The sequence below is a fragment of the Mesoplodon mirus genome (genome assembly GCF_964341445.2).
Source record: "Mesoplodon mirus genome assembly, chromosome: 14".
Taxonomy (NCBI): domain Eukaryota; kingdom Metazoa; phylum Chordata; class Mammalia; order Artiodactyla; family Ziphiidae; genus Mesoplodon; species Mesoplodon mirus.
In genome coordinates this window covers 63709885-63737526 of record NC_138990.1, presented here as the reverse complement: position 1 = coordinate 63737526, position 27642 = coordinate 63709885, and the positions used below count along the sequence as shown (strand labels likewise).

General features: G+C 49.7%; 1 protein-coding gene across 1 annotated transcript in view; it reads left to right on the top strand.

The window, feature by feature from the left end:
- Window positions 1-13449: 13449 nt before the first annotated feature.
- The window catches only part of KCNK12 (potassium two pore domain channel subfamily K member 12), a 53383-nt gene continuing 39190 nt past the window's right edge, over window positions 13450-27642 (top strand). Inside the window, exon 1 of the mRNA XM_082642841.1 lies at window positions 13450-14489. Coding sequence (XP_082498967.1) covers window positions 14099-14489 — 391 coding nt within the window. The 5' untranslated portion in view covers window positions 13450-14098. The remainder of the gene's footprint in view (window positions 14490-27642) is intronic.

Sequence of the window (27642 nt, the reverse complement as noted above, 5' to 3'; positions counted from 1 at the left end):
TGGCCACGTGTTAGCTTCTGGACCCTCCACTCAGACGTGATCCATAGAGCTAAGGTTCCCCACTGAATGAGAGCTTTGCTTTCCCCAAAGGATCCACCGAAAGTCCCAGGTCTAAGTCTCATCTGCTTGCTCATTTGTCGTAGCAGGTGGATGGAGTGTGCTGCTTGGCCAGGCTGGGTCTCAGCCCGTCCCTGTGGCAGGGGTGGGGGTGAGCTTCACAGGACCTGCCTACGCACCCCCACCCCCAGACCAGAGAACTGTGAAGGGGGAGGAGGTGTTCTCCAAAGGCAGTCTGGGTGGAGTCTGGGTGGGCAGAAACCACCGATGTCTACTCTAGGACCACAGAGAGCCTGGCTTCTCCTGTCTCTCTCATTCCTGATCCCTCTCTCCTCTTGCTGAGACATTTTTGGAGGACATGGCACAAGAGGAATAATTCCTGTGTAAGTGGACCTGACTACGGGCCTCAGGTCCCCTGGCACAGCCCTGATTTTCAGTCATGTGTCCCAATGCCACATTTGGAGCAGACCATGTGTCCTGATTCCAGATTAGAAAACATGGCCGGTATCTCTCACAGCCACACTGACCCTGTGGACCTTTCCAGAATCATCTCTTCAACCACCTAACAATCTTAGCTACACCAGAGCAAGCTAATAGGAGTTCTCTATCTTCTTCCTGCCCCTTCCCTCCCTGGGGGCTGCCGTTTGTCTCACACAGGATCCAAGTCCTCCTTTCACGGACCTCCTTCTGCAACCACTGTGGCCCGTGCCAGGATCTTCCTTTCCAGAACTCATTTAGCACACACTGTTAGAACCTCCCACTGTAGCTTGGTGATGATTGACCAAGGAATATACTCAGCTGCAGGCATTCACTCCAGAAAGCTTCCATCCTCTGGAGCAGGGAATAACCCACCTCAGGGACCCCACTTCCCATCCGCCCTCAGATCCTGTGCTTGGATGAAGGAACGCTGTAGTTGCTGAGCTTCCCAGGAAGTAAGGAGGGGGCAAGGAGAAGGTGGGTACCAGGCCCTTTGTCTGGGCCCAAGTCAGGCAAGCATCCAACTTATATTCAGAATTTGCTGAGTTTCTACAGTGTTCTTTTTAAAGAATTAGTGCTGACCCCACGTCAGGGAACTAAGGAAGCCACTGTCTACTTACTTGAAAATTTAATTAACCATCTCTGCCTAAGAAACAGGGCACTTCTCTCTAGAGGACAAGGGAGGTGATTTTCAGTCTTTCTGAAATGGGAGGGAATCCAGTGTCCTGGAGGCAAGGACAGGAGGCACATGAAGAATATAGTCAGGAGAGTGCCCAGTAGGATGGAGGGGCTGGGAGCTGGAAAAAGGAGGCTGACCTCACCTCGTTCACTGCCCAGCCCACTTAGCTTCACTCTGTTCCCCATCAGCTCCTAAGCCCTTAACCTGGCCCACCTGCCAGTTCATAAACATGAAAATAGTCTAGGCAGATTGTTCCCTCTCTGTGGAAAAAAGCAAACTGCATGACAGAAAGCATTTACGATCACAAATTAATCTCCAGTGAGATCCTATTAAATGTAGATTTACTCCTGTGTGTTGTGTCCTCCACTGAGAATGTTTCAGCCAAAATGTTTTTTTATTGCCTGTCCCACTAACCACACAGCCCTGTGGACTCCTCTTGTTGGATAGACCTTGGAGCCAGGCTGCCTGGGTTCAAACTCCAGCTCTGCCACCTGCTAGTTGTGTAACGGTGGGCAAATTACCTGACTTCTCTGTGCCTCCATTTCCCCATCTATAAAACAGGGACAACAGGAACACCTATCTTACAGGGTCGTTGTGAGGACTAAATGCATTGATACATCTAAAGCATTTAGAATAGTGCTTGGCATATAGTATGTGCCAAGAAAATGTTAGCTTGTAACAAATTAGTCACATATTTTGTCTGCAATATGGTTGAAATTCTCTTCTGTAATATAAGTGAGGATTTCCTTATTAATCCATGGGAAAATATTTACAAAGGTTTTCATAGATTAACTTGGTCCCCAATCCATTTTTGTAAAGCAGGTCTTAAGTTTCTCAGCTGAGAATTCTGTAATCACAAGAGTGTTTGGGACATCTTGGGGTGAAGGAGGTTTGCTGTAATTTCCACTTAATGGTGCGTCTCAGGTCTCTTGGGGCTGGAGACGGGAATTTGAGTTTGTTTGCAGTGGAGTCAACATAAGCAACTTCATTAATTGGGGTTTGTTGCTGTCTTTCTCTGCTGGAGTGACTGCAGTGATATCTTCGATCTTATACCTTCTAGTGTTTTCTGATGTTCCCAAGGAGGCTGCGATTACTCAACAGTAACAAGTACAATTTAAATAACAAGTACGAGAGTAACAAGTACAACCCACACATAGAAAAATGTTCAGCACATTGTTGCTCTCTCAGCAGCAGAAATGACCAACAGGTCAGAAGAGCTCAGCTCAGCAACTCTGGCCACTCCCGAGCTAGGAAGGACACATGATTTCTCTCTCCATCAAAAGGACACTCCTCCCCAGAAGATTTTCATTATGAACCAATGAGCTCATGGGCATGAAGGGCTTTGAAAAGTTATTTTGGTTACAGTCTAACTACAAACAGTCCTAATGATAACTTGTTTCACTGATACCAGTCCAAGTCTGGTCTTTAGCAAAGTGGGCAATGGATGTATTGAAGATGACACAGACCAGGTAGCTTCTCCCCCTTCAAAGTTTCTACATGAGCAAGAAAAAGACACATCGCAAAAGAGTCAAACCCCATTGATCCAACACTGCCAATTGGTATTTTATTATAATTCAGATATGATTGGTGATTGGATAAATTCTTCATTTCAATTAAAATATTGGCCATTAGGGAAGTGAGTAGGGAATAGGGAAAGGATATGAGACAAAAGGAAATTAGAAAATAAGAAAAAGTGTTTTGTTACTCATTTATCATTTCTTTTCCAAACTTTTTTGTTGAGAGAAAATTCAGAGACCATAAAATTCACCATTTAAACCAGTTTAAAGTGCATAATTCAGTGTTGTTTTTAGTATATTCACAATATTGTGCAACCATCACCATTATCTAATTCCAGAACATTTCCATTACCCCAAAAAGAAACCTCATATCTCCCAATTCCCTCCTCCCCCCATCCCCTGGCAATCAGTAATCTATTCTCTATCTCCTATGGTTTGTCTGTTCTGGACATTTCATATAAATGGAATCATATAATATATGGTCTTTCCTTTCATCACTTCTTGAGCATCCATTGTGGGCCAGTACTGTATGAGTGTTTGCCCTCAAGAGAGGTTTGCCCTCCCTAGCCAGGGAGGAAGACCTGTAGCGGTCGAATTTTCCTGCTAGGGTTGGGGGTGGTGGTTGATGGTGTCCTGGCAGAGAAGGTGACATGTCTACTGTGGTGCTGACAAAGGAAATGGGGTTTTCAGTAAAGAAGAAGGAAGGGCATTCCAGGAAGAGGCAACAGTGTAGAGATGGTACGTGTGTCCTTGAGGAAGGCTGAGAAGTTCCTTGAACTGCAGCTCTAGCATCAGGGGTACAGGGAGGGGAGGGGGACGCCGGAGAGTAAGGAGACAAGGTAGCAGGTCGGTAAGGTCAGAAAGAGCAGAGACTTGAGGGCTGCTCTGAAGAGACTGGGATTGCTCCTCTAGTCTCTGGGAAGTACCAGAGGTGCACAAGCCAGGGAGAGGCCGAGTGTGTGTTTTAGGTAGGAAGTCGCTGGGGAGAGTGGATTGCAGAGGGACAACTCTCAAGTGGAGGACTTGGGAGGATGGTAACAGTTCATGCGAAGGAACGCTAGAACTCCCACCACAGCAGTGGCAGTGGACTCAGGAAGGATGGTCCACTTGGGAGCAATTTCTAAGGTGGAATGGACAGGAGTTGGGTGTCTGCCTAGATGTGGCAGGTGAGAGGGAGGAAGTCAGGGCTTCAGACCAGGCTCCCCTGACCCACAATGAGACCCTGGGAGAATCAGAGGCCACTTGAGAATCCAGCACCCTCCGCTTAGAACGTGACATCGGCTTCCTCTTCCTCCGAGGCATTCTCCTAGGGCTTCCAGAGCCCTGCAGGGGTGGGGCCCCTGCCGGCCCCCCTCCCTCTCACCCCCGCAGCTCCCTTCCTCAGTTCCTCTCAGCTGCCCAGAGGCCTCTGCACATGCTGTTCCCTCTGTGTGGCTGCTCCCTGGCACTCGCACGCCCTCCTCTTGGTCAAGGCCTGCACATCTCTGCCCTGTTTGGTCAAATCTCCCTGTACGCATTTTCGCAGAACCATGCAGCTTTCACTCACAGTATTGTTACGTTGTTAATTTCTCATTTACTTCTGTGATTTGTGATTCCCCAGTGGCCTGAAGCTGTGTGAAGCCCGGAACAACGTCAGTTTTGGCTCTTGTAGCTGGCACTTAGCAGCACACCTGACATGTAGTTGATGCCCCATAATACTTACTGGAAAATGGAAAAGAAACGAGCAAATGAGCCTGGGATCTTTCCCATGAGCCTGAGGCCCTTTGAGATGCAGTTTTGCTTTGGGGAAGTGGGAAGAGAGGAGAGAGTCACTGGAATCCCAGCATTTTCACGTAGGCCTTCCTGCACCCCGACCTGGTCTCTTCTCCTCATAAAATCTGCTTATGAGGAATGCTGAGGGCAGCCATAGCTCCCAGAGTGAATCCAGCCGGTGCTTCGCTGGCTTTTTACCCCAGATTACAGTATATTATGCTTTTTACATGTCACATAGTGAGGGCTCATATAATGAGAAAGCACCTCCCAGACTGTAATCCATCTACAACAGTGCTTTTACTCAGGGCTCTCCTCCCAGCTCAGCAAACTGGGGAGACTGGAACTTTTCTGGCAAACTTTTCCGGAGCTGGTCCCTTTTGGTCTCCCTTTTCATTCTCCCTCATCTCTCTTCCTGACAATTCTCAACTGTTCTACTACAAGGGCGTGAGCTGCTGAATAGGCTGAACAGAAGGGCCTGCAAACCTGGGGCTTCAGGCTGACATCCTCGGGGGCCCTGGAGATGATACGGACACATTTTCATGACTGCTCCTGGGAAAGATGGACTCTGCGTTCCTAGGCTTCCAGGAACCTCCCTGACAACAAGGCAGGAGAGTCTGGGATAGAAATGGAATGTCTTCCAACTCTGAAGAGGTATCTCTTAAGAATTACTCATAAGAAAGGTTTTTAATGACATCACCTCTTTGTGCCTGAGCTGAGCATCCAGGATACCTGGACACAGTCATGATTCTGCATCAAGGAATGGGATGTTTGTTGCTGGGTCTGGCTCAAATAATTACCCGTAGGCTGAGGGCAACTAGCCAAGGTCACCTAGCCAGTGAGTGGCAAAGCTGGCCCTAGAGCAGGCTTTGCATTTCTTTTACCTTTCCTCATGACACAGGAATTATGGCCAAGTATATTTCCAGACTCTGACCCTGTAAGGCCCATTTCAATTGATCCAATGGCCCAAGCCCAACTTCCACAAACTCGAGGGTCTAGTAGGCTCACCTGGGAAGTCTGTGGCCTACACAAGTTCCCAGGCCCAATCCCTAGATATTGGGATTCTGCAGGTCTGGGTTGGACCCTGGGCACTGCATATATGGTAAGAGCTCCAGGGAACTTGGATGCTGGAGGCTCCAGGACCACACAGAGATAGAATACACTCCACTTCACACCCAGCCAGTCCAGTGGGCTTTTGGGTGGACAGAGATTGCAAATGCACTGTGGGATGTGAGTACCTCTGACTGTCCCTCTGGGCCTTAGCTTTCTTATCTATGATTCCAACTACCCCAGTGGCACTCCACCCTCCTTCCTACTCCATCCTAAAATAATCTGTAATGAGTCAGAATCCTTAGTAGCACAGTGCCTGGCACAGAGTAGAGGTTCGGAAATATTTGTTGTCTAGGTGGAAGGAAGGAAGGAAAGAAGGGAGGGAAAGAGGGGGTAGGGAGGGATGAAGACAGGCTGATCACATTCACATATTTATCTGTAGAGAAGATCTTCTATCCACAAGGAGCACTGCTGCCCCTAGAAGCCCTATTGACTTATGTAATACTGGAAAAGGGTCCCCAAGATTCTTCTTCCCACCCCATCCCCACAGCTACCTCCATCAATCCTCCAGACATCACCCCCACTCCCATGCCATCCTCCAATATCTCTACCCACCAAGGCTCATTACTGGGCTATTAGCAAGGGAAAGAGCATATTTTCCCTCTCAATTGTTTAAGGTGAGCATGATGCTCTGTGCCTTGATCCATCTTCAGCACAAGAGTTTTAACTGATGTCTAATGAACAAATCTCGTCTTTGCACATGTTTCACTACCACAGCCCAGTTAACAATCTGAACAATGGTTTCGTTATAAGAACAACTGCTTCCAAAAACTGCTTGCTGTCCAATGCTGCCTTCCATTCCTCTCTCTTCTTGGGCTCAACGCTCTTTTTTAAGAGCTGCCCAGCTAAAACAAATGCTCGAATCTCTAAAGATCAGTTCAATATTCTTAGACCTATGACTCATTCAAACAATGAGATATTAGCTACGGTAACTCCAAAGCATCTTTCTCCTTGTGCCCTCTTCCTCTGCCCTGTCTTTGCTTTTGGGTCTGGTAACCTAGTGTTTTTGAATTAGAAAAGTTGCTGATATTTCAGCTCCCCCAATTGCAAGCATATGTAGGAATAAAGTGGAAACACACACACACACACACACACACACACACACACAGAGGTAAGTCAACCATCGTGAGACCATGAGGTATAAGATACCCGAGAGAGGGGAAATTGGGGGATGAGAGCGAAAATTTGAAGCAGGAGTCAGGCCTGTTGATTGTCTCACAGTATTTGAAGGTCTAAAGTCTCATCTCAGACTGATTTCAGTCAGGAACTTTTGAATATTCAGAATATTTGATTAGTGAAGTGGGTTAAATACATAAAGGCTAATTCTCTCCCATGTAAGACTAGAGGTAGGCATTTCTCTGTTATGCAAGCTCATTTCATCATCTTGCTCTACAACAATGTGGCTTCCTTCCTCAAGGTCACCTCAGGATACAAGATGGCAGCTGGAGTCCCAGCTATCACATCCACATTGTAGGATGCATGACTGAGGAAGGAGAAATAGTGGGAGGATAAAAGGGTACCCTTTCCTATGGAATTATCTTCATTTATTCAGCCTTCCTGAAAGTCCCATATAATATTTTGCTAGAACTAGAATATTTGCTAGAATATTTTGCTAGAAACACAGTCTCCCCTAACTACAGAGGAGGCTTGAAAATATAGTCTTTTAAGTGGGCACATTGACACCACAAATAAAATGGGTGTTCTGTTGCAGAAAAAGAGGTGGAGAATGGATTTGAGTGGGAACTAGCAGTCTCACTGACAAGCCAAACCCAAACATCTATTGATATTTTAATAGGAAACTAAAGAATGATGCAAAAAGATAGGAGAAAGGGATGAGGGGGGAACCTTAAAAATCCAGGAATACCTGCCAATGTGAAATTTAGCTACATCTTCATTTGGAAGGGCACTATGCCAACAAATGACTCTCTCTCTCTCTCTCTCTCCATATATATATATATATATATATATATATATACACATATATATATATATATACACATTTTCAAAAAACATGAAAGTAATGTAAGCTCCATGATCATTAATCAATCCAGGTACCTGTAATAGTAGGCGCTCCACAGATATGTTTGAATTGAAATATTTGAAATATTTTTTGAATGACCTATAATGTTAAAGAGTAAGTTTAAAGTGGTATGTAACATATCCCATAATTTTAATAAAATTAAATATGTATGTGTAGATAGATAGATAGAGCCAGCCAAGCAGGCAGGAGAGTCATTAAAATGACTGATAATAGTAATTCTCTCTGGATAATGGAATGGAATTTGGAGTAATTTTTGTTTTTTCCTTTTTTGTTTTTTTGAATCTTCCAAATATTCTAAATTATTGATACATTACTTACATAGTCTTTAAAAAGCTATATCAAAATCTATTTGGGACAAAATCAGTACATGTATGGCCTTACCTACAGAACAAAAAATCAGATTTTAAAATAAGAAAGAATTGAAATAGACATTTAAAAATCACTTCTTAATAAAAAGTGATTTGGCATTGTGAGAGAGGACTCATGGAGACATTTAGACAAGAAACCCACAGCTTTCTGGACAAGAAAATTAGGAGGCAAGGAGTGGTCTCCAGTGGCCTCATAACAACTCCTCACCCTAGGATTCTGGGCTTCACTTCCAAGCTCCTTATAAACAGACAGGTGTCAGTGACTTCATTAATCCTTAAGAATCATGTTGATATAAAGATGACACAGTGCATTCTTTGCAGAGACAGTTGTGGAAACTGGAGCCCAGGGAGGTTTTAACACTAGAGCCCTTGACTGTTTACCCAATAGGTTCCACATCTGTCCCTCTTTTCCTCTGCAACCACAGCTAACCCCATGTGGTGGTATATGTGGGGAAACTAAAAGTTTGCCATAAAATTGTCTTCATTAAGCCCAAGTCCATTTATATTAGATACCTGATTCTCACTCTGGAAGGAAAGCATTCATCTTTGAGTTTCACAGCGTCAGTTATTACATACATTAACGTCATATTGAGAGGCTTAGAGGTCAGAGAATGAGGTCATGGAATATAAAAGACAGAGACTCTTCCCTTTCTTCTCACCCACATCTACTCTCTGCTTGCCACAGTTCCTTGAACAAAATATGCTCTTTCCTGCTTCACTTTCTTGCACCCAGCTCAGTTCTCCTGGCTGGAATGTTCCCTTTCTTCCAGTACATGTGAACATGACCAATCCTCAGAACCAGCACACATACTGCCTGCTACCCAAAACTTTGGACTCTTGCAGCCCTCATCACAGACCCCTTTCTCTGACCTTCCATGATCAGTACCACACAGTCAGCTCCTAACTCTATCTGCTGTAGCATAGTCCTTACTGCTTCCCATATGCATATCTTGTCTCCCCAGCCAGGCTTTAAGCTCTTGCAGGAACAGCAGAGCTCATCACACACACACACACACACACACACACACACACACACACACACACACACACACACACACACACACACACACACACACACACACACACACACACACACACACACACACACACAGTTCATAGCACACTGTTTTGTTTTTTTTTTGTTTTTTTTTTTTTTCTTTTTTTTTTGCTGTATGCGGGCCTCTCACTGTTGTGGCCTCTCCCGTTGCGGAGCACAGGCTCCGGATGCGCAGGCCCAGCGGCCATGGCTCACGGGCCCAGCCGCTCCACGGCATATGGGATCCTCCCAGACCGGGGCACGAACCCGTATCCCCTGCATCGGCAGGCGGACTCTCAACCACTGCGCCACCAGGGAGGCCCAGCACACTGTTTTGTAGCTGGTAGGTCCTCAATAAATATATCTATTCGTTGATTATTTGGAAATATATCAGGAGGCAGATGTACAATCATAGGCATTCTTAACAAGTTCAGTTGCAAGACAGAGTCTCATGATCCAACTATGTTTTTTCTACCAAAGACTCACTTAACATCCAAAGACACAAATACATTGAAAGTGAAGGGATGGGAAAAGATATTCCATGCAAACAGTAACCAAACGAAAGATGGAGTGGCTATTCTAATATCAGACAAAATAGACTTTAAATAAAAAGTTGGTACAAGAGACAAAAAAAAAGACATTATATATTGCTAAACTGTTTCCCATTTTTCCTTTTTATTTTAAAGAAATTATTTTTCTTGGGATAAGTTCTGTTTCCATTTTTTTCAATAAAGATTTGCTTGATTAGTTGCATTTGTATTTTTTTTTACAATTCACACATTTAAAATGTACAATTTGAAGCTTTTTACTATATTCACAGAGCTGTGCAATCATCACAATCAATTTTAGAATATTTTTTATGACTCTCAAAAGAAATCTCATACTCATTAGCAGTCACTCCCATTCCTCTTTAATCCCCCAGCCCTAAGCAACCCCTAAGTTACTATGTCTTTATGGATTTTCGTATGCTGGACATTTCATACAAATGAAGTCATACACTACGTCGTCTTTTGTGACTGGCCTCTTTCACTTCGGATAATGCTTTCAAGATTCATTCATGTTGTAGCATGAATCAGTACTTCATTCCTTTTTATTGCTGAAAATTTCATTGTATGGTTATACCACATTGTACTGAACTGTTCATCAGTTGATGGACATACGGGTTGTTTCCACTTTTTGGCTTTTATGATTAATGCTGCTATGAACGTACACACACAAGCTTTTGCATGAATGTATGTTTTCTTTTATCTTGGACATATACCTAGGAGTGGAATCATCAATTGATTGCACTTGACCTTACCTAATTTTCCTGATTAACACTCCTGCCATTGTGTTTTCTTTTTACAAAATACAGAAAGACAGAGAGAGAGACAGAGACAGGCAGAGACACAGAGAGGCTGTACCTGCTCTGGTGTCTTGTCTGAAGTTCTTGAGGACATTCAGAATCAAATGATCTACAGCTGAAATGATGGCAGTCAAAGTGATTGGGTCAAAATATCCTACAAAGAAAAAGTTTTCTGGAAGAAAGAAGTTCTAACCTGAGTTGAGCTGCATGTATGAAGAGCTGGAGAAGAAGAGAAGGAAGAAGACACTCCAGCAGGGCCATAGCATAAGCAAAGTGCTGGTGAGTGGGCCGAGTACGGAGTACTTAGGGGATAAGTAGCAAGTAGTAGAAAGTGAGGTTAGAATGATTTATTGGGAATCACATCATCAAGGACTTTGAATAGCAGCCACAAGTGTTTAAGACTAAATTTTTATAGGTTTGAAGGAACCATTGGAGACTGTCGTCTAGGGACATCAGTCACAGTATCAGATCAAATGGACATGATCAGGGCAATGATGGGCAGGTGCAGGCAGGATAGACCAAAGCACGGACACATCTGTGATAGCAAGCCCCCATTCTTTGGAGGCTGTTGCAGCAATTCAGGGCTGAGGTAAAAGCTTTGAGGGTAGCCAGCTGGAAGCCAGTGACTTATATGGATTCAGTGGGCAAAAAAACAGCATTCATCATGGCACTGGTTCCCCAAAGGACCCGAGCCTATGTTCAGGGAACTCATCATTTCCCTATTATATAAATTGATTAGGTCATTCACAGTTGAGATTGATGCCAGGGGTTTGCTACTAATCAAGCTAGAATAACAAGCTGGAGGACAAGGCAGGTCCTTTGCCAGCTGGGCAAGGAGCAGGTCCAGAGGCACAGAACACTGCAGCAAAGCACTCTGTCCCTGACCTGGGAGTCTGGGCAAAGAAAACCAGAGAGATCTGGCAATGCCCTTCAGCTGCATCTGGAGACTCCAGGGCCAACTCCTGGAATGACACTCTAGGACTTCTGTCAGAGCTGACCAGTCAAGTGGAATCCAGCCCTGGAGGCCCACGGCTAGGCTGTCCTCCCTGCCTGCAGAAGCTTGTAGAGATGGGGGTATGGTAGGGGCTTGTAGAGATGGGGGTATGGTAGGGATGGGGGAACAGGCTGGGGTGACACCAGTGGTGAGCCCAGGGGAGGCAAAGGCTTGAAGAGAGTAGTTGAAGTGCATTTTGCCAATAGTAACAATAGTCTGTAATGGCAAAAATTTGTGTTTACATAAGCCTCCCACTGTGCTCCAGAAAAAGGAGGCGAGGGCTCTATATTCTCAGTGGATGAAATGTTCTCCCCCTCACACAAAGGTTCCCCCTGCCCCTTTCTCAGAAGACCACTGCGAAGTTAACCACATGCCATCCAGTACCAGTAAGGCTGGTTCTGACTATGCTAGTGGTGGATCCTCTCCCATTGGGCCCTCCCCTAACACAAAGGGGAGTATAGTTGGCTCCGTCCATAAACTGGAGGAGAACGTCTAGGAAGATCCAAGCCTCCGATGTGCCCTGGTTTGGGTAAAGCAACATCTGAAGTCAGATGCCTTTCAGCTTCTGGACAGCTCTCTTGCCCAAACCCCACCCCTACCCCCTGCCCTCCAGTCTCCAGGTCGGGGCATGCGGTCAGAAGGACCTGGTTTCCAGGCTTTCAAATGCTCAGTGAACGGTGGAGGCTTGCTCAGGAACGACTTGGAGTCCCCTGACGCTTAGGGGACTGACAATGCCACTACTTTGGGTCGGCCTTAGCTTGAGTGTTTTCTGCTGTGGAGACCAGACCGCCCGAGACTTGGGGTGGGGGGCTAGTTCTGTATTTAGTCACGGTTCACCCACCTAGCGTAGCTAAAACACAGCCTCCATAATTATCTTCATTTTCTGTTATCTGTATCGTCTCATCATCATCAGGGTCCCCCTCTCCTGTGGAAGCGGGACGGACGGAGAAGGGGCTGGCTGCCAGAAGAGGACGGTTTTCTGTCTGTACCAAGGACATTCCTCGACACAGAACTTAGAGATCCCGGCGAAGGCGGCCCGCGGAAGGCGGAGAAGCTCCCGCGCTGGGGCCGAGCCCCCCACCGTGTTTCCCTGTGGCCACGCGGCGGAGGGGGCGACGATGTACACCCCCACACACACCCTCCTCAGCGCTCAAGAACCCAGCCTTCCCGCCGCCGGCCTCGGGGGAGCCAGCTAGTGGGCTCTCCCTGCACCTCCTCTACCCACCCTGCCGCAGCCAGGTTCTTATCCAGCGTCCCCCGCCCTGGACCGGAGGGTCAGAGGGTTGGGGTGACGAAGGGAGATCCAGCAGCCGGTGGGCCCGAACGCTTCCTCCTCCGGTGGCACCTTGGTCCTCTACTCGCTCTTGACTCCTCCCCCGTCTCTATTCCGCAGGGTCCCCTCCCTGTCAGCACTCCGCTTCCGCGACCGCACCTGCCTTAGGGGTTGAGGGGACACAAGGGAGGTAGAAAGGGAAACCGGGGGTTTGGGGGAGCACAGCGCAGCAGGGTGACCGGCTCGTCCCGCGCCGCGGGTCCCCGCAGCCCCAGCGCCGCCCGCCCGGCGGCTGCGGCACCGATGCGCTGTCCGCGGTGCTGACGCCGGCCGCCCGCTCGGTCGGGAGGGGGAGGAGACGCCCTCATTCTCCGGTCGCCCCGAGTCGAGTGGCCCTTTCCCCTCTCCTAAGCGGGATCTTTCCCCCAAAGGAACCCTCCGAGACCTGGCGCTGTGGATGGATGCAGGAAGAAGACGCGAGCGACAGGGAACTTAAACTTCGGACTGGAGCTGGAGAGCCCGGTGTCAGGGCATTAGCGTCTTTCGGCCTCCAGCACCTGAGACCGCAGGACAACATCAAGTTGAGCAAAGTTTGGCGGCAGCTTGGACAGAAGGGAGGGATTCCGGAGCCGAAGCGCAGGGAGGGACTGGACGGTGTTCCCTGGCGGCGTGGTAGCCAGCACCGCAGTCCGGACACCTGCTTCGGTGCCCCGCATTAGTGCAGCCAGAACGACAGGGAGGCGTCGCAGCAGCCCAGCTCCCCACCCCTTCTCTCCCTTCCTTACTCCCCACCCCCCAACACCCCGCCCCGGGCGCCGGTGGCTCCGCCTCTCCGTGCCGGGCGGCTCTCCGGCTGGAGGTGGAAAGGGAGCGCTTCCCCGGACTCAGCTCGGTTCCGAGGCTCCGAAGCCGACGCCGCCAGCTCAAGCCCGGGGGCGGGAGCTGGACTGCCCACGGAGCCTGCGCCGGGGAGCCGCTGAGCCGGGAACGTCTCATGGGACGCGTCCGGGGTCTCTCTTCGTGCCCTGCTCTTCTGTCCCTGTCCTAGGCGCCCGGGCTCTACAGCCCGCCCCGCCCGCAGCCCGCGGCCTGTCTGGAGAGGAGTATGAGGCCCGGGGCCCCGTGGACGCCGGCCACAAGGCGGCAGGGGCCTACCTTGAGACCCCCGCGCCCGAGGGCGGTGGGTGAGGAGCCGCGGCAGCCGGCCAGGCGTCGGGGCGCAGAGAGGAGCGCCCCAGCTCCGGCGCCCGAAGGGCCGCGGGACCCGTGTGCGGCCTGAGCGCCGAGGAGGAGGCGGAGGCGCCCCGCCGTCCGGGCCCTGGAGGAGGCAGCGAGGGGCTCCGCGGCGGCCCCCGACCCCTGGTCACCATCCTCACGTTTCTGCTCCCGCGGGGGGGATGTCGCGGCCCGGGCCCCGAGCGCCGCCCCGGCCCCGGGGCTGAGCTCCGGACCATGTCCTCCCGCAGCCCCCGGCCCCCGCCCCGCCGCTGCCGCCGCCGCCTGCCGCGCCCCTCCTGCTGCTGCTGCTGCTGCCGCCGCTCACACCTCAACGAGGACACGGGCCGCTTCGTGCTGCTGGCGGCGCTCATCGGCCTCTACCTGGTGGCGGGCGCCACAGTCTTCTCGGCGCTCGAGAGCCCGGGCGAGGCGGAGGCGCGGGCGCGCTGGGGCGCCACGCTGCGCAACTTCAGCGCGGCGCACGGAGTGGCCGAGCCGGAGCTGCGCGCCTTCCTCCGGCACTACGAGGCCGCGCTGGCAGCCGGCGTCCGAGCCGACGCGCTGCGCCCGCGCTGGGACTTCCCCGGCGCCTTCTACTTCGTGGGCACCGTGGTGTCGACCATAGGTGAGCGGCGCGCCCAGCGGGCGACTTTCCTCTCCGCGTCTTTCACCTGCCGCCCTTCCCACTGCTCGGGGCTCGAGCCGCGTCCCTCGGCTCCCTCTTCCCTTCTGAGGCCCCGTTGCCTACTCTCATTTCGCCCTCTCCTCCCCACCCGTCCCCCTCCTCCTGCTCGGTCTCCCTCTTTACTGGCTTTCGGCGCGGGAGGTGGCCTGAGAGGCCCATCTCTGGCGCGCACCCAGCGGTGAATGCCTGGCAAAGAGGCCAAACGGGGAGAACCCTTACCCGGGCTCTGGGCAGACCGGGGGCCGCCCGCGCTCCAGCACTTGCCAACTGCGTGACCTAACAGCTTGTGCCTCAGTTTTGGCTTCTAAAAAAGGAGTTGGGAGAACATGTATCAGGGGCCTGCTGCTTCCTTCTTATTTCTCACGCCCCTTAGTCCTCGGTTTCCTCATCCAGGTGATTTGGAAAGCCCTTCCTCTCTCCACTCACAGCGTTGTTATCTCCCTTCTCTTCTCCTTTCTTCTTTTACACGCGTTTTCCCTCAGAGTCCTCCAGCCCTTTTACCCTGGGGAAGGCGACCATTTCCCCAGACGAATCCCTAGATCTCCTTAGCATCTTTTTTTTTTTTTTTTTTTTACAGTCTACACCACCTCATTAGACTTGGAGAATAGGACTTCAGCCGCTCTGGTTCTGGTTTTCTCCTCTTACTTCCCCCCTCCCCACTTCCAACTTCCCCTCCAATTTCTTGACCTCTCTTCTTTGTTACTTTGCTATCTTTTCCAACCAATAGTGGCACCAAGGGGGTAGCTTGGGTGCAGGGGGTAGTTTCTCTATACTTTCCATCATCCCTTCCTCTTATTTTTTGGTAAAATAGTTCATGATTTGCAACTGTGCAAAAAATGCTGTGTAACTATTCCTCGAAGCCCCCCTATTTCTTTCGCCCCTCCTCTGAGCCTCTCTTGTAGAGACTGTGGAGCCATCACTGCTCCCCACTCCACCCTGTCCCTCTCTTTATTCTCCTCTCACCCACTTTCCCCATCCCCCCTTTCCCTGGGCCCTGGGTGTCACGTGAAACAGACCTCTTCCCGTTACTGTATAGAGTGCAGAATAAATACAAGATTTTCACTTTGGCAAGACTTTGTGTCTCATCTCCTGCTTCCAGTCCCAGGGTGGAAGAAGGCACTTGGCTGGTCATGCCTCTAGTCACCCCAAAGCACTATCCCCCGGTGGTAGTTTTGGAGGAGGGGACTGGATTCACTGGGCTGAGAGGTGAGGGATTGCACCGCATGCCTTCTGTGGGTGGGTTCTGGGCTGGATTGGTATGCCAGCTTAGAGACGGGGGAATGGACTAACTGACCAGTGTAAGCCATTGTAGGTGGCTGCTGGGAGGCAGAGAGAAAGACTGCATCCATGTGCAGAATATGAGCAGCTAGAGATGGCTCTCTGAGTGTATATGTATAGTCTACGAAAGGGCTTCCTTTCAATGAATTTTCATGTGTCATGTTTGATCTGATGACTTTAAATAGAAAAGGCAAATGTGGCCCAAGTCCAAAGTACACAAAAATTGGATAAAAATACCATTTAAAAGCTATATCATGTTGTTATGGTGATTGAAGATATAAAATGACCCCCTTAAAAAAATCCCCTTTTAAGAGCTGCATCAAGTTGCTATAGCAACTAGAGGGTTTTTTTTCTTTTTTTTTAAGTGCTTTAAAAGTACTAAAGATGCTTAATCCTGGGAGATGACATCATGTGTTCATAGCTCATTATTGATTTATGCTCTTCCTCTTGTAAACACACCCTTTTGCTTTCACCTAGAGGCAACCTGTGCACATACTGGGCAGCCATAGCCTTTCGTTCCCAGCTGTGTGCTCTGACCTTGGCTTCCTAATGGAACCCACAGATTAAGGGAAAGGTGGTAGCAGTGTCCCCTTCCCCTACAGGCCATGAGTCTCTCCAAATGGGGCCTCATTCCAGTGACCTGTGGTCTCTGTGCCTTTCTGATGATCTCCCATCACTGCCTTCATTCACTGCCCAGCCATGGCTTCTACAGCTTCTGTCAGTTCTTTGCACAAAATCAAGTCAGGGTGTTGGTAAATTGTCCCAAGCCCGAGCCCTTAATCTACGAGCAGGATTGGCTGTTCTTTAGTCAAGCAGAAAGAAACTATGTTCTCTTTCTTGATTTGTGTGTTGGGATGTAGGCAAGCATTGTAGGAGGCTATGCTGAAGCTGGTGGCTGTGTTACAAGTGACCCAGCACATTGTTTCCAAAATCTGCTGCAGGGAGATATTTATCTCTGAGAAGAGCTGCACTCAGGACCAGAACCAGCCAGTGGACAGCTCAGCATTGAACTAGCCCCTTTGCAGAGGTGCCAAGAGAGCCACACAAGTAGCAGGGTCTCTGTCAGTTATCCACCTGCTGATGTGGTCTGGGGCAGTGGTTCAAATTGGTCACTTCTGTCAGATAAGTTCTGCTGAATCCTGAAGTAGCATGATTTTTATTTCAGGCTCCTCTTGCAAAATGTACTTGGATGAGATTTAAGTAAAGACCTACATACGTCAGTTTCACTTCTGTTTATGTAGTTCCTTTCCCTTAAATGCCCTGAGTCTTCAGAGAAAATTATTATTACTGGTGCTTTTATGGATTCTGCAGCTCAGGGAGCCAAAGCTGAATCCAAAATGGGCAGTCAGTATTCTCTATCTGCCACCTCATCCAGCGAAGAGGAAAATTAGCATGCACTCAGTTTTATTTGCATATCACAGTGTGTATGGTCCATGCAGCAGTGTGGACATTTTCTTGTATTGTACAGACCCAACTAAATGATTCAACCAGACTTCAGTGTAGAAAACCCTTTCTTCATTCATCTCATAAATATGATATATTGTGTATATCAGGCCCCAAGTGCTAATATGTTGACAGGTTAAAGCTTATTCTACAAGAAAAAGGTTGAAGCATATTCCAACATGGGCAGTTGGATTGCAGTGTTCGTGAGCGCCACATCTTGGCTAGCCTCACTAATGATGACTGGAACAGGGGGGGTCCTTGGGTCCAATCCCATGGGGCTCAGAGTGTTAAGGGACGTGTCTCAGGTCACAGTTCATTATGTATTCAGCTGGGTCCAGAATCCAAGTGATGCAGTGTTTATTCTACCAGTTTCATTGATATAATTGGTGGGCACATTCCTGTTTGAGGCTGAAGTATTTAATAACGGGTGTGTGTGTGTGTATCTGTGTATGTGTCTGACAGACACTGCAGCAGGGCTGAGCAAAAGGACTGGTCTGTTGGTCAGGCCAACAGTTGATTAAGTCCAGAGAAAACCTGAAAGATCAGACACATCTTAGAGGTCAGACAGACCAGAAGCATCTGGTAAGTCTTAGACAGCTGGGAAGGCAAGAGCCCGTACCAAGAAGGTTAGCAACAGAAATGCTAGCAAGTAGGAGACATTCGGGTAAATTCTGGTCCAAGGACAGCAGCCACTTTCTCTCTGCCTTTTTTTGCACGTGTGTGTGTGTGTGTGTATGTGTGTGTGTGTAGGGGAGGGGAAGAAGGGGCAGGAATGGGCCTTCAGCTAGAGGGAGACACAGAAGAAAAATTCAGGTGTGGTTGTGTGTACTCATGTTAGATGAAACACCATGATGAGGTAGAATATTTGTCCCGACATTTGGCTTGAACAAGGCCCATATCCGGAGCTAGGTAATTTGCAACTGTCCACACGACATAGACCCAGTGGGAAGATTTGCCAGTGGTTGTTCAGTGGTAGTTGAGGCTGAATAGAAAGTCAGTCTGAATAGCTTAAGCAAAATGAAAATCCACTTTGTGGTCTAAATTATTCATATTGATTGCTTACACTGAACTGAAATCCTGGGCAATTATTATTTCTGCCATTTATGCTATATGACATATACCCAGGGGGTTGAAATCAAGTTTGTTTTAATGTAAATACATCCATTTATTCATCCCTCCATTTAACAAAATCCAAGACAAGCAGAACTCATAACCATGCATGTGTCGCCTCTGGCATGTTGTTATCTGCATCTCCCATGATTACATGAACTCCTAAAGAGAAAGACACTGGCTGGTGTTCTTTTAGTACTAAGTAGTATTCTTGGAGTCAGGCCCTAGCTCAAAGATATTCAAACAATCCAAAGAGTATTAATCCATCATTTCACATCCTAAAGGATGTTTTATTGGTTTACTTTGAAAAGATTAAAAGGAAACTCTCCACTGGGGTTTTAATTATGCAACTGCTGTCAGATTTACACATAGGGAAGAACATATTTAAAAGTCTCTCTCAAATGGCAGCTTGATATAAACAGAAATATTTTTGCTTCATTTTATTAGGTTTTCTGGCAGCATATTTTAGCTATAAAGCTAAAACCATGCCGCTGTAGCCGGGATGGTGTAGGTATAAGAGATGTCACTTTTGGCACTGCATAATTTAGCTTGCTACTTTCAGAATTAGGCATACTTAATTATTCAGCTGCAAGATTAGTAACAAGTCCTAACTTTTTACTTCTTTTTTAACATGGAGTTTTAAAAATGTTTTTGCTTCAAAGGAAACTTAGACATTATGAGTCCGAAATGTCACTACCACATTTACATTCGGTTTTCTTCTGACATGTATGTAATCCAGCTGGAGGCGGCTCTGATGCCGGGAATGAAATACATTACCCAGAAGGAGAGGAGTACCTTTCCTCACTTATTTCTCTCATCAGCTATTTTTTATTGGAAGATGATGCTATGACAACTTTGAAGGACATTTAGGGGAAAAAATCCATCATTAGGTTTGAAGCTGTAGACGGAGAGCAAGGAAATGCATTCTAATTCACTGCTCCATCCTCAGCACCCAGCGCTGAACCCAGCACATTGTAAATAGTCAATAATTATAATAACTCATAATACTCTGCCCTAACATAACTGTTTTCATTTTTGCAAGTTCCCCTGCAGTTCTTTGTCACCTTTTGTAGGAAAAAGAAAGGGAACTACTTGACAAGCGCTGAGCTGCTTTTGGTAACATTTTTTTTATCAGTGTTGTTTCCATGTTTCTACATACTAATTTTAATGGGTGCATAATGTTCTATCTAACTGATGTTCTGTAATTTACTACCCCTATTTCTGTGTAGCTGGGTGTGGTTCCCAATTTGGGGGCTGTTGTGAGTAATGCCACAGTGATCATCTTTATGAAGATGGCCTTTTCTTTATGCAATATCTCCTTCAGTTGAGTTCCCAGCAGTGAAATGGATAGTCAGGGTACACTACCATCTTCAAGGCTCTTGGGGCCAGTCCCTTTGGAGTGAAGGACTGTCTCATCTCTCCTGAGCTGAGCCTACAACCTCTACAAAGCCTAGAAGAGACTGGACAGTTACCCAGCAATTGCCCCATGGAAACAGGCCACAGATTCACTTGGTTTTCTCCAGGATTGCACTCACTCCCAGGAGCTGAGCTGACCCCTGAACAAGTCAGTGACTAAAGCACCTTCAGCCTCCCTTGCTTTAATGAGAGCCACTTCCTCTGGGAAATTTTGGATGGGTGGAGAAGGGCAGGAAGGAAAACGGGAGCAGCTGCCCGGCCGTCAAAGACAGAGACGGGGTACCTGGACCTTCTTCCTTCCTGTCCCCTGCATTCCCAGGGATGTCTGCCACCACTCCTGGGCCAAGCCAGTTGAGGGAGAGGGTTCTTCCCTTTGGTCCTGACTGTGCCCAAGGACCCCAGCCTGGACTGGCCCAGAATTGTGCCACATGGAGCAGACATCTACCTCTAGAGTATTCCAGCTGGAAAGCACCACAAAAATCCTCCAGAACTTTCCCCAGGCATTTATACCATTTTGTCAACAAAAGCCAACAAGCAGCCTATTACAGAAAACGGGGGAGCTGGAGCCCCACCCATCAGACCTCCCCTTAGATGCCATGTACTCCCTGAAAGCTTCTCTGAGGAGCCCTAGTGCTTCTCCAAGACCAACCTGAAGAGGGTTAAGTTAGCCTTGTTCCTCATTTTACATAGGTTCAGAGAAGGAGAGAGGTTGTTCAAGGTTGCACAGCAAGTCAGAGGGGCATTTGCTGAGAGCTGGTGCTGACCCAGGACCTGCCTATGTGGACTCTGAGGTCCTTGAGCTCTCATGCTGCCTTGGAAAAGTTTCCTGAATACTGCTGAAGATCTGTCTGTGACACACACACACACACACACACACACACACACACACACACACACACACACCACCACCACCACCACCACCACCACCACCACCACCACCCCTGCAAATGACGGGACAAGTACAGAACCAGATCCTGCCATGGCTCTTTTGAGCAGATACCAGTCTTCCCAGAAGGGGTGAAAGTTAAACAGTACATCAAAGGCAAAGGGGAAGAGCTTGGAGGGAGGGGGGTAGGGCATCTGAGGAGCAGCAAAGTAAGTCGAGTGCCTTGGAGGGTCCTCCAGGCAGAAGCTCCTGCTGCATCTGAAGGCTGTGGGGGGAGCCTCAGGTCTGCGTTCGAAGGTGGACCTCAGGGCTCCCACCCCCGTCAGCTACAGTGGGACTCTCCGTGCCATTGCGTGGTGACCTCAGATTCAGAGGAGGTGAGATGGAGCAAAAAGCCACTGTGTTCCTGTGCACAGCTCCAGCCCAGGGTCTTCCCTAGTCTCCTAGCCCTCCCCTTGCTCCTGCCCAGCTCCACTGACCTTCCCAGGATCCAGGGCTTGGCCAGGGGCTGCCAGCCAGCCAACCAGAATGTGGGGCTGAGGTGGGCGCGCTGGGCAGTCTCAGGCTCTGATCTCACCTGGGGTCAGTGGCAGGGTTTCTACGAGGTGAAGTTTGGGGAGGCATAGGGTCTTGAGGCTCTGAGGACACAGGACTTTCCATGGGACTGAGACAATACAGGAGAGGTGCTGGTAGAGAGTGAGAGAGAACCGAAGCCCCTTGGCTCACCCCAAGCCAGCCCTTGGCAGCTGCCACCACGGCTGTCAGGCTCTGGCCCCAGGAAGTCCTGTCCTAAACCAGGCCACTCCCTAGCCAACCGCCAGCTCTAAATTCTTGGGGGACCGTAGCAGCCAGTGGCTCTGGTGAGGATGTTCTGGACCATCTGTGAGTGTCACCTCTTCCCTGGGCTTGGGCAAGCCCAGCTCAGGACTAAGCTCCCAAGCTCACTAGCAGGATGGGTGTGCAGGGCCCTGTGAAGGATTAAGCTCTGGGGGACCCACTCTGTCACTTCCCCCAGATCCCAAGGGACTCCAGGATGGAGCTTCCAGTAACTTGTAATTTGAAGTTTTACAGTGTCTGGATACAACGTCATTATTCTCACAGTAACAGATATTGCCAACCAGGAAGGCAGGGTAGCACAGAGCAGTGCTTCTCAATCAGTAAAGTGCATGCAAGTCACCAGGCTCTTGTCAAAGTGCAAGAGGACTTTCTGTTCAGTAGGTCTGGGTGGGACCTGAGACTGCATTCCTCATTAGCTCCCAGTGACGCCCATATTCTTGGTTCCCAGACCGCACTGGGCATAGCACGGGAAGAGAGACGCAGCAGTGAGTCAGTAACTGGCAGCCTGGACCCGCTCTGCCCCTCACTGACTGCATGGCTGTGGGCAGGACACGTCACCACGCAGGGCCTCAGTGTCTTCATTCCTAAAAGCAGGGAGTGCCAGGGTCACTTGGGTCCCTTCCAGCTCTGATGTTCTCATATCTGGGAAGGCTATTCGCTCACATCCTTTGATGCAGTTTCGTGCAGGCTAAATGCACCAACTCTGCAGACTGGGTCCCAGTCCCAATTCCGCCACTGACAAGCCATGTGCTCCCAGTGAGAGGATGTGCCTCTTACCTCAGTTCCCTCCTCTGTAAAGTGAGGATAGCAATGCTTCCTACCCCACGGGCGCCTACAAGGGTTGAATGAGCTAATCCACATGTGCAGTGCCTGGCAAACCCTTGGAAAGCATCAGCTCCTCAGAACTGGGCAAGCCTCCTGGGTGAGCCCTGGGCTGCCACCCTGCACGGGGGGAAACCGAGGCCCAGTTCATCGCCGACCCACCACTCTGCGTACAGCCCTCTGGGTCTCAGCTGCCCCTGCACTGTGGCATCTGCCACCCTCTCATCGGCCGCTGTCTCTGGGGCATGTTGCTGTCCTACGCTGTTACGTAACTGGCCCGGGAGGGTGCTTTTTAAAATGCATTTTCTTTGGTTCCTCAACTAGAAGGTCTTAATAATTCCTCATGTGTGTGCTCTTTGATCTTTTTAAAGAAGCTGTTTGGTGAATAACTGAACAAGTGACTGAGTGGTGGTTTAGACCACTGTCCCCCGGTACGTCCCTGCTTCTCACCCCCAGAGGAGAGCCCTGGGGAGCCACACCCCTGCCCACCATCCTGGTTTAGTGGGCTGAGGCCTCTTGGCAGTGCTTGGGCTTAGGGGGAGGTCGTGGAGCTGAGACCAGCAGAGAGGCCAGATGGGGCTGAGGCCAGGCCTCACTACGCTTCTCTGAGGCGACTCTGGTGTTGGGACTGCGGGTGGAGGGGGCTGCAGGATGGCACTGAGGTGAACAGCCCCATTTTGGGTGGGAGCCAGGGTGCTGCTCCAGGTCCCCAGGCCCAAACCTTACTCTGTACCCTTCACCTTGGGGCTATTCAGCTCCCCTGCTGGGTAGAAAAGCATTCCCTGTCCTAGGGCAGGACAGGGGAAGCTGCAGGGCCTGCCAGCATGTTCCCTCTCCAGACTCCACCAGGCCAGCAGCCAGGGCCTTTGTTCCAGGGAGCAAGAGGGTAACCAAAACATCGCTGGTCTCACTGATTGTCAGCCCCCACACACACACACACATCGTGCTTGCCCGTTTACTGTGTTTTTACCCATGTTTACTCAGGAACCTCCCCCAAACCCTGGGACAGCGAAGAGGATGCTATTATCCCATTTCACAGATGAAGAAACAGGCTCAGAGAGGTTAAGTGATTTGCCTGGGTTCACACAGCAGGGAGTCAATGGCAGGATAGAGGATTCAGGGCTCCTGACTGTATAGCATCCTTTCTGTTGCCCCTGAGCCATGCACGACCACAGAGGGAGAAGAGTCACAGCCCAGTCTGGGGTCTGCTGGGGGGTGGGGGGCAGAAGAGGTGAATATGAGGTGGTGTCAGCAAGGGCTCAAGCACAGTTTAGGGATTTGGATTTGGCTGTGCTGTGCTCCTTGTAGCCCCAATGGCTACACTGAGCTTTCCATCCTACACAACCCTGCACCCTTTCTGAGGGAGGCTGCGGGCAGGCAAAGCATGGTGCTTCACACAGAGCTCACTACAACTCTGGGAGCCGTTGATGGGAACTTTGGGGGCCAATTGCACCAAGCTCTTGCCCAGAGAAAGGACCTCATGAGCTGAGGGCCCTCAGCCTTGCACTCGGGATAGCAGCAGTGGCCACGGAGTGGCGGGACCAGAAAAGCAAATAACCAGAATGTCTGCACTTGAGCACATCAGCCAGGAAAGTCTGGGCACACGGCCAGCTCAGGACTGTCCAAGGTCATGTCCTGGAGGCAAACCCACCCAGACATTGAGGGAAGGCATGAAACCAAGCACCTGCTGGTGCACCCCCAGCTCTAGCCACTGTTAACTTCTGGCCATCCCTCCTGCACCCCACCCCTGAACCCCAGGCACATTCAGCCTCTAGGCCATTGCTCAGGCTGTTTTCTCCACCTGGAACGTTCTTCCCTTTCTCTCCATTTTCCACCAAGTGAACTTGGACTTCAAGGCGCAGCTCAAACGAGGCCACTAGAGCGAGACCTTCTTGGAGCCCCTCTTACTGCCCCCAGGCACGTGGTCATTACCTGTTTCTATGCCAGTTTCCCTGGCAATAATACCAGCCTCTGTTCAGTGGGGTAAGGTATGGTAAAGGCTGGCACCGGACCCAGAACATCATAGGTATCCTTTCTCCTTCCTCCAGGTCAGGAGCTCTGTCTTAGTAGTGCTTGTCACTGCTGCAGTTAATGACAATAATAGCCATATGGCAGCAGCCAGGCATTGAATGACTGCTGTAAAGTGGGCACCGTGTATGGAGATGGGGATAATTGAAAAGCAAAGAGGTAGTTTCTGCAAATCATGGAGCAGAATGCTTGGCACAAAGTAGGCGATTAATCAGTGTTGAATGGATGGAATGAATAAATGAGTGTGAGTAACTGAAAACCTTGGACTGCTGGAAATAATAAAAAGAGAGTGGAAAAACCTGGGCCCAGGCTGGGCTCCAGGAGCCTCCCAGCACCCCCGTCTCCCTCCCCGCCTGGCAGGTGTGCAGGAGACAGCTAGCTCATTCTGGCTGGGGCTCCCCTGGCGGACAGTGATGTCTCCGTGGCTCTCTGAGTCAGCTGGGTCCTTGTCCTACCCTGCCTGGGGCCCGGCAGAATCATTGGATTGAAACCAAACCAGACAATTCTGAGCCTCAGCCCCCAGAGCCCCAGGAGTGGTGGGAAAAGTTCAGTTCTGAACAATGAGGCCAGGCTTCTGGCCCCAGCTCTCCCACCGACCCAGATGCCCCCATCTAGCCCTGGCCTTGGCCGCAGCTTCCAGCCACAAGGAAGCCCTGCTGAATTCTGCCTCTCGGCTCAATAGTTCTACCTTTTCCATCACCAGCCCATGGCACGCCCCTTAGAAACCAGATGTTGGCTCACAAATTGGACAGAAGTTTTATCAGTAACTAAATGCAATTCCACAAATCCAGAAAACCACCCCTATCCACACAGCCCAGCACCATCACAAAGCCTCTAAAAATACTTGGGGAAGCTTTTATTGGAATGGGGTGTCCCAGCTTTCTGGAAAGTTACAGTTGAGATAAACACAAGCCCCAAATCGCACTCCGCGTGACTTTTCCCTAATCCTTTCCAAATGGCCACGACCTCATTCCCTTGCTGCCAAGTGTTCTGAATTCTGAGCACCTCGTGGTGAGCTGCTCACACCATGACCTGCCAGAAAAGCTTCAGGGACAGCCCAGGCCGGAGAGGGAAAGGAAAACACAAAACTCTGCCCACGTTGAGTGAACTGCGGGGCCTGATCCTCCCAGCACCCAGGAACCTGTCTCTCCTGTTCTCTGCTCCATCACCCAGTGCCTGGCATCAGGCTTGGCACATGGGAGGGGCTCCACGAATATTTGTGGAAAGAACATAAATTTGAATAATTGGCCGTTTCCAAGATTTTCATCTCTACCTAGGCACCAGTTTAAGAAAAAGTAAAATACGAAAATCTCCACTTACAAATCAGATAATGATTCACTTTGTAAAAGAAAGCTTCAATGTGCAAAGGTATTCACTCCGGGGCTTCTGTATGTAGCCAGGCACACCAGTGCATTTACAGTGAGATGCAACGTGTAGCCAGTATGTCAGGAACCCAGCAGCCACATCAAGTCCCCTTTACTGCCATTGCCACCTTCACACAAACCCCAAATCCCTGAGGCAGCCCAGTGCCTAAAGTCAAGGGCTTCTGGTCGAATTAGTGAGCAATACACATGACCCAGTGGGCAATTCAGAAGTGGGTGTTTCAAGAGCTAATGTGGGTGGTGTGTCTTGTCCTGACAAGCTGCCCAGGTTCACTGGAGCCGTCCAGCCGACGGAGCATATGCCCAATGTACGGAAAGTGCCTTATAAAGCTCCTCGATGGGCTTCCCTGGTGGCGCAGTGGTTGAGAGTCCGCCTGCCGATGCAGGGGACGCGGGTTCGTGCCCCGGTCCGGGAAGATCCCACATGCCGCGGAGCGGCCGGGCCCGTGAGCCATGGCCACTGAGCCTGCGCGTCTGGAGCCTGTGCTCCGCAACGGGAGAGGCCACAACAGTGAGAGGCCCGCGTATCGCAAAGAAAAAAAAAAAAGCTCCTCGATGTGCATTGTTCAGCCAGGCGGGTGGGTATTGTATGTGTCTCCATTTTAAGAATGAAGAAATCTGCAACACCAAGAGACAGCTTGCAGTGCAGTGTAGTGGTTAGGCACAGGTGCTGAGGGCCCCGGCCTGGGTTAGCATTTCAGCTCTGTCATTCACTGGTGGGGTTGCCAGGGAACATCTCCTGCTCATTGACTGAAGAAGTCTGGCTCACTGCCTTCCTCTTCACCCCTCTCCAGTCTCCCAGGCGTGATCCATCCAAGACCCAGGCCTCACATTCCTTGACTGTCTCACCTGCAGCAATGTTTTTCTCTGTCCCACTCTGGCAGGTACTCTGTTCTACCCATGTCCTTGCTATGACCAGTGAACTGCACTGCCTTCAAAGCTCACCTTCTGATCACCACCTCCCATCCTTCCAGCTGTCATCCTCTGTTGCCCCAATATAGTATTCCTTGGACCCCAAATGGGCAGTCCCCTACTATGTTTCCATCATCTTTTCTGGGCCTCATTTCTTTTCTAATCCAGCTTAGATTCACTCCCTCTGCAAGCATCCTTAACTTCCTTGCCTCTCTCTCTCTCCCTGCATTGTGTCCCTGTCCCCAACTTGGTACCATCAAAATGCCAGCTTTCCACCTATTCCTTACCTGTACCCAAGCCGCTACACATGGTTGAAGAAAACCATGCAAACATGCTGACTGCTCCAACTTTAAATTAGTGACCCTGGGGACCAGCCGGACACTCCATGCTGGCAGACCCTCCTACTACCTGCCTATTGTGTCAGTTCACCACTTATCCCTCTTCCCACCTCCAGCCTCCCATAGCCCTCACTCTCTGCTCACATTTCACTGAGAAAATAAAAGTCATCAGACAGGGACTCTCATCTTTACAACCGCAAATCCATTCATCACGTGGAGCTGCTTCTTCCTTATGATAGCAGACAGATTGTCCACTTTCAAATGCCTGCTTCACTGGGTCTCATCCCCTCCAACTTTCTCAAAGACTTGTTTCTGCCATGACCCTCCCCATACATTGTCAGTCTGTCCTCCACTGGCATGCAAAAATGCTGTCTTTTCTTCCTTCTTAATAGACCCCTCCCTTGACCCCTGCATCACCTTCCAGCTACCTCCCCATTTCTCTGCTTCTCTTTACGGGAAAACTTCTCCAAAGGGTAGTCAACATCTCCCTTCCTCCCCTGGATCCACATCAATCCAGAATCTACCCCATATTTCCACTGAGTCTGCTCTTACAAGATCCCCCATGGCCTCCTTTCTGCTAATCCAGTGATGACTTCCCTGTCTTCATCTTACTTAGCAACTCAGCAATATTTGATACCACT